Here is a 7,601-nt window from a genome sequence, read left to right as displayed (position 1 = left end):
CCCTGATTCGATTTGGCGGAGATTTGACCCAATTCAGTGTTTGAATCTCTGAATCCAAATAGAATCAGAGGACCCTTGAATCTCTCCAAATCAAATCGGAACCCTCCGAATCGATTTGGAGAGATTCGGAAAGATTCAGCGATTCAGACATAGGCACAGCTTTAAATGCTTTTTCTACATAGCTCTAGATAGCAGGTGGCTCGTGAATGCTGTGATGGTGGGGTGCATGAAGCATCCCACAGAAGTACAGGGGGCTCCCCAGCGCACTCAGCAGACTTGGAAGTGGACCAGAAGCACTTCCGGTCCACTTCTGGATCCACTGGGGAGCATGCAGGGAGGCCTGCCCGCACCCTCCAAGCTCAGCGACTGGTGCCTCCTGGGTCTGGGAGAGGCACCTGGGGTCCTCCCATGGCTGATCGTCAAGCCAGGGCAGTGCACGGGGGGGGCCCCCAGCGCGCTCCCTAGTGGACCCAAAAGTGGACTGGAAATACTCCTTCCACCCCAGCGTTGCAGCAATCACGACCCACGCTGATACCTCGAGGCATGTAGAAAAAACTTTTAAAGCTGTGTTTATGTCCAAATCAGCATCGAATCTTCAGATTTGGATTCAGCCAAATCAAATGAGGACAGCGATCCAAACCAACAAATTGAATCGCTGTCCTTAATTTGGGCTGAATCTGAATCGAATAGCGCCCATTTCACACACCCCTGTATAGTCAGGTAGCAAACACAGAGAAAAGAAACTTCCTCCAGTGCCAACCAGTGGAAAAGCTGAGAACTAGAGAATCAAGATGCTATTTTTTTGGCAATCAATGGGATTTTAATGGGAAAAGAAAGGGAATGTTTTGTTACATTTTTTATCATTATCATTTTCTTGCTTTGGTTTGCTCTTCAAAATGTCAAATGAATTTTACTTGTGATTTAGCCATCCGTTTTCTGGACTTCTATTGAATCAAATTGAACCTTTTTTCCTTCATTGTTCTTTTCAAAATGTTAATGATGTTTTAATTGAAAGATGCGTCATGTTGTTGTCCCCATAATTAGCTGTTTGTGCATTAATCACACAGTGCTGAAACTCTGAGGCGTGAACTTGAGAGAGAGAAGATGATGAAACGACTCCTGATGACCGAATTATGAAATTCTGACTTCCTTCATGTGGAGAATGGATTGGGGCCTTTCACGTGCCTTCTGTCTGTTTACATTCCTCTGCTTCTGTGTACTCAACATAATGCATCATGAAAATGTGTTATGTTCCTGACTTGCCTGGATTCACCACAGTTGGTTAAAATTAAGTCTTGCTTGACTTTCACTGGGAGGAGTTTCTTTGTTCATTTGCTGCTCAGAAATAAACTTTCAGCCCTTTATCTCTCTTGAGATTTTATACTATTATAAAATGAATTTTAGGTTTGGTTTTGGTAAATCTAGGGCACAAAGGATCAGCAAAGAACATACTGATTTCTATTGGGAAACACTGTTCTGTATATATGTTAATAACTGCACAGAGATTAATGTTATGCAGAATATTTTGATAGTACCATAGAAAATATGCCGTTTTGTATAACTGAAAATTGCACCAAGCTACTGCTGTTTGTTAAAGAATCATTTTTAAAATGGAAAAATTATTATTACATCCTTACCCCTGGACTGTTAGTCTCCACTGGAAAATAAGTGGCTGTCTTATTAAATTCCTAATTGTACCCTCTGTTGAGGTATATATAGAAGTAAGGGGAAAATAGATACATATTTGTGTGTGCGTGCACACACACACCAGTCCTCCCTCTAATTAGCCATCCTAAATTGATGGTGAAATACATTTATTGTATTCTTAGGCAAGAAAATCTTCAATGATTCAAAATTATTTGCTATTAACACTCTTATACAATTTTTTAATGACAAGTTTTAACTTGGGCCCTTATTCTACAAACACTTGCCTACATAATTCAGACATAGCTAAACTAGAAGAGCCTCTGCTGATATAACTATACTGGCACAGGTACGTTGGTAGAGGCCCCCTAAGTGCAGGACAGAATATACTGACAGAAAGAGTTCTGTGCTGTCATAGCCACACCACCACTCTGAACAATTAAAATTAAGTCAACAAAGCACCCTTTTGTGACAGAGCAATGTCTACATCTGGGGGGTTTGGCCAGCATAGCTATGGTGGCAAAGGTGTGTGATTTTTTTCAGCAAAACTTTGCGGCGGTTCCACAATGTTGGTTGCTTCAAGCATGTGAGTGGTTCCATTGGAAGTAATGGGATTGTTCCTATGAATAAAGTTAAGCAGGTATATAAGTGTCTGCGGGATAGCAGCCTTAAAAGAATAACAAAATAATCTCTTAATTTTCACAAAATAAGAGCACAGATTAAATTTCCTATTAAAAATGTCCTCCTTTTTCTCTTCTTTTGTAGTGCAGCACTCTTTAAAAAGCTAACAACAGCTAACCATCCACTTAAGCATACAATTTTGAACAGACATTTTAGTGTTTTTTATATTGTCCAAGATCTAGTATATTTTTTGTTACTCTGTACAGTATGATTCTCTTGTTTTTAGTCTTGTTAAAATCAAGATGTCTTTAATTTGATATTGATGACCATAAATTTATCTCAGCTTAACCAGCCCATTAGCTTCAAAGTGAATATTGTAACATTCAGTTTCCTTCAGAATTAGGTATGGTCATTTTTAATATGAAAAATCAAGTGCATTTTAGTACTCTTGAGTGCAACCTGGAGAGAGAAAATTACCTGTCAGTCTTATATTTGCCAGGGCAGGAAATGAGCATAAGGCTTAGTTAAAAATTTAATAATTTTAACAGTTTCTATTGCTATACCGTAAGTGGCATAAGTATACAACCTGTGGTATGTAGTGTAAGAAAATAGCTCCACACATGGAATAGACCCAAGAAACCAAATAAATGCCCAGAATCTGGTTTGTGTATTTGAGGGCATTCAACATACTTTGCTATGTTACCAAATTGCAACTGGAACATTTTAGAGCTGACTTCTAACTATGATATCAAGAGATTTGTTAGTGCATATTTATTTTAGGTATCTCTTTCCATCAAGCTGAGGCTATTAAAAATTTATTGGGAGCCTTACCATCCTGTACAGAATCACCAAGGCAAAAGAGGCTGCAGATATAAAAGACCCCCTGTCTTCTCCCATTGTCTTTTCCTTACCTCCTTCAGAGGGATCATGAAAGAAGGGGAGCTGCAGCCTGGAGACATTATGCATAATCATTTTTGCCTGATCATTAATAAAAAGAGAGCCACCTAAAGATAAAGAAGAAGAAAATCCAATAGGAGCCAATGTTCTGAGAGACCTGGAAGCAAAATTACTCCAAGAGTGGTGTTAACTAATTTGCATGGCTGCTTATTAACTGGTTCTGGCCTGTCTCAGGCATTTACCAGTTGTGTGTGACCATTTCACAAAGTCATGATCAAGAAGAAAGTATCTGATCAAACAATTCAGTAATCCCCTGTTTTTCCTGCTGTGCCTATTGCTGTGAACTCATACAAAAGTGCTAGAGTGCAAACCTGGAATCTGTTCTAAGTTTGGGGGCAAACTATTCCTGATCAGATGCAGTGTCTTTGTAGAGGCCAAAGCATTCAAAGAGGATGAGTACCAGACTCAGTTTTTCTGATACACAAATAAGGGACATATTTGTTATTTCAAATTATATCATCATACTCCTACTACACATAGATTGGCAAGATGAAATTTTCATAACTGAAGAACTACACTAAGACACCCTGGTAATGTTGTACACCTGCACTAACAAGGCATTTTTGAAAATAGCTGAGAAAGGATGGTAGGCACCTTAGAGTCCTAAAAATTAGAAACAAACTTAGTGGGTCATTTAGTCCCAATCACTGCAGAACTTTCCCTCAATATATTCCCAAGTGTTTTCTCTAGTCTTATTTTAACTGTCTCAAGCCATGGGGCTTCCACCATTTCCCTGCAGAAACTACTCTGTTGTCCAACATCTCAAGTAAGAACGTTTATCTTAATCCTAAACTAAATTTCTGTTTGTGCAGTTTCATCATGTTACTCTTGATTTGTGCAGGCTTCCTTTAACCACACTAACCAATTCTGCTCCCTTTTGAAAAACCTTTGAATGCACATCTTTACCTTGGCTGGATTTGAGATGGTCATGGTAAACAAATTAGCTAAAATTCAACAGGAAGCAAGGAAACGTGAGCTCAAAGATGTGCTAGTTGGTCAAGTCAAAACTTAGGTTTCCCCTTAACTCTAGCTGCACCAGGTTATGATGCATTACAGTACACATTGTCTTAGTATACAGTATTTACACTGTGATTTGCGCTGTAGAGTAGACATATCCAAGTTAGCTTTAAACTAGCTAGCTCATGTACCACTAGCAGTCTAGCCACCATAGCACAAAGCTCAGTGTGGGCTAAGTTACCATGTAAGCTAACATAGCACCTTTTCAGCATCTCTGGTGGCAACAGAGTGAAGTAGCTGATAGTTGTTTTAAGTTCAATTTTCTCAGTTTCTAAGATTAGGTCTATGTTACAAATTTGTGTCTGCACAGCCATGTTAGTCATGTGGTAGAGGTCTGACTTGTGATCGATGGAGCCGTGCCAAGTGCCTACTGCCTAGTGGCAGTGCAGTTATACTGGCAAACCACATTTATTTTGCCAGTATGGCTGATTTTGCTTAAGGGGTTAGAATTAGCTCCGCTGGCAAAAGTGTAGTTTTATGCCATTATAGGCTATGTTCCCAATAGGAGTGCATGGCTGGTACAGCATGCCAATATAGCTATACCAGCAAAACCTCTCAGGTGCAGACCTGGCTTTAGGGACAGACTTACAAATTTAGCTTTGACTGCTGACAGATCCTGAAAGCTTTGACTTCTTTTGTGTTTTCCTTCTTTAGGGGGCAACACACAATGTTTCCATGTCTGAATGATTCCATCAGAATTTGGATTGATCTTTTAAATACCTATGAAAAGAGTATTTTCTCCTATTGCAATCTCTCGTGGAAGCCAAACAGCTGCATACTTTTCTGTGTGGTTAAGTATTTGCCTACTTGCCATTTGTTTCAAACACCAAGTTTTCTTTAGAGAGATTGTTCAAGGTCTCAAATCAGTACCAGATTGTACAGTGTGCAGAGACTTCAACAGTACAAACACATTTACATGCTTGAAAATCAAGCCTTTCTTAAAATATTCCATTCAGGTTTCTGGTTCCTCCTGCAACAGTTTGCCAATGCAGCCACTTGAAACAAAGCAAGCAATCCAGCAAAGCATTTTAATGGAGGCAAATCACATTTTATTTAACTGTTTCTAGAAAACCTTCATTTTTTTCCTGGATAGATTTCTGGTCCACTGGTTCCACAAACCACATCTTTGTAACTATACAATGGAATATTGTTATTTCATATTTGATGTCATATGTTCAAGGAGTTTGCAATAAATATACTGAGACTGATCTGTTAATTGCATGCAAGATCAGCCCTACAACTGTGTTTTGTAAAGTTAAGTGCTGTAAAGGAATCTTCAGATAATGTGAGGAGAAGAGATGTAAAGGAAACTTCTTTGGCCGCTGCCATTAGGGCTTGGTGGGTGGCAGCTTCATTTAAGGTTGCTGATTCAGCTTAATACAGTTGAGCAGAAACCTATGTCAAGAAAAAGAGAACAAGAAAGTACAATGGCATTTTAGTTGAAATATGCCTTGAGACAGACTTTTACAGCTCAGCTATTTACCTGTTCCTGTATTCATGCCTGCAATAAAAGAGATGAAAAATAAATCACTGAGTCTGAGCAATTAGTAATCAAATGAATAATTTAGGTGGCCAAGTGCACTGTACATATTAAAGGAAAACATCTGGTCGCTAATAAAGTGGAGCCACCTTCATTAGGAAACACCTGTCATAAGCAACAACTCAAGAATTTCCTCAAGAAGGTCCAGGGCCATTTTGGTCAGCCTTTAGTAAAGACCACCTTCACTTGGCAGCTGATGTCTGCAAGTCCCTTGGGAAGTTGCTGAAGGTTGATTTTGAATTCCAAGTCTGATAAAACATTGCCAGAGATGTGGTGGATCAACATAGAATATAGTATCTCTTCTTGGACCTTAAGCTCACATTGGCTAGGGATAGAAGTTACACATAAACTGGTTTAGGTGATCAGAAACTGATTTAAACCAGTAACAGAACAGAATCTTAGTGCACATAATCCAGCTTCAAAACAGTTTAAGATAAACCTTGTTGAATGTAGTATCAAACTTAACTGATTTGGGTCAAACTGGTTTATGAAACTTCTGTCCCAGATCCCTTCCTGATTCAAGTTAAATCACAGTCCCACAGCATCCTAACATGCTTTGCAGCCATAGCCTAAGCTGTGAAAAAAAAATCATGTCTGAACTGAATGGCTGAATGGCTGAATTTAAACACCTAGTGGTGACAACATTGAAATATTTTCTTAATTTTTTGTCTTATAATAGAAAATGGCGTGTGATACAATGTCATAAAACAAAACATTGTAACATTTTGTTAACAAACTAGCAAAGCAACATTTTAGCATTGTTGGAACTTCCCTCTTTTCTTCTTCCCTTCTTCCCCTCTCCCCTTCCCTTCCCCCTCCTCCCCCTCCCCCTCCCATTTTTAAACAGAATTCTGACAAAATTGCTCTTTTTTTGTGGGCTATATTTGTTTGTTTGTTTTAAGGTATTTCCATTTCAATAGAACCACATAAGCTGAAAAAATATGGTTCCAATGACGTCTCATCAACCACTTCTAATCAGTACATGCAGGCTTAATATCATTCAGAGAGAGTGATCAGTAAAAAGACAAGTCAACAAGCCAGTATCAGTTGACTGGGTTGGGGCTGGGACCCACGTGGACTCCTCGTTGAAAGATGAACAGTTTTTCATTTTATGAAAACACATTATTGGAAGTTACATGACCAGACAATGGAGACATTTAGTAGCCTGGAGGATGCACTTTTTGTTTTGTAGAGAAAATATTTTTCTTTCCTTGTGGGTATTATACATTAAGTGGAAACACAAGGTGCAAGTTACAAGTTGGGTAAGTAGCAGAAACCTGTTAAGAGAATGAAAAGTGAGCACCAAGATGTTTTGATCTTTTTTGTAGACACTTGGAATGAAATGCAGCTCCCAATGCAATCAATGGCAAATCAGTGGAAGGTTGGTCCAGCATTGGGTGGAGTTTTCTGACGTGCTTACATGAAATAGCAGTGCAAATTCCACTGAAGGCCGGTGAGACGTGTTCTACTAAGTCATCTGGATGCTTTTGAAAATATCATAGATTTCATAGACATTAGGGCTGGAAGGGACCTCAAAAGATCATCGGGTCCCAGCCCCACGCCTAAAGGGCATGGAAGTCAGCTGGGTTCAGATCACCCTAGCAAGGTGAGTATCCAGGTGTTTCTTGAACGTATCCAGAGTAGGTGCTTGCACCACTTCTGGGGGGAGTCTATTCCAGACTCTGGAGACTAAGACGGTAAAGAAGTTTTTCCTTATGTCGAGTCTTCCAGTAGTTTGTGACTGTTAGACCTTTTCTTCCCTTGGGGCGCCCTGGTGAACAGACATTCTCCCAGTTCCTGATGCATACCCCTTATATAGTTA

General features: G+C 39.4%; 1 protein-coding gene across 1 annotated transcript in view; it reads left to right on the top strand.

The window, feature by feature from the left end:
- The window catches only part of EPB41L4B (erythrocyte membrane protein band 4.1 like 4B), a 223,020-nt gene extending 217,272 nt beyond the window's left edge, over window positions 1–5,748 (top strand). The window contains exon 27 of the mRNA XM_025216298.1: window positions 1,068–5,748. Within this exon, the coding sequence (XP_025072083.1) occupies window positions 1,068–1,137 (70 nt within the window). The 3' untranslated portion in view covers window positions 1,138–5,748. The remainder of the gene's footprint in view (window positions 1–1,067) is intronic.
- Window positions 5,749–7,601: the final 1,853 nt, after the last annotated feature.

This window comes from Alligator sinensis, unplaced genomic scaffold (genome assembly GCF_000455745.1).
Source record: "Alligator sinensis unplaced genomic scaffold, ASM45574v1 scaffold790_1, whole genome shotgun sequence".
NCBI lineage: Eukaryota > Metazoa > Chordata > Crocodylia > Alligatoridae > Alligator > Alligator sinensis.
The sequence above is the reverse complement of the archived record's forward strand: the minus strand, read 5'-3'. Positions and strand labels throughout refer to the sequence as shown.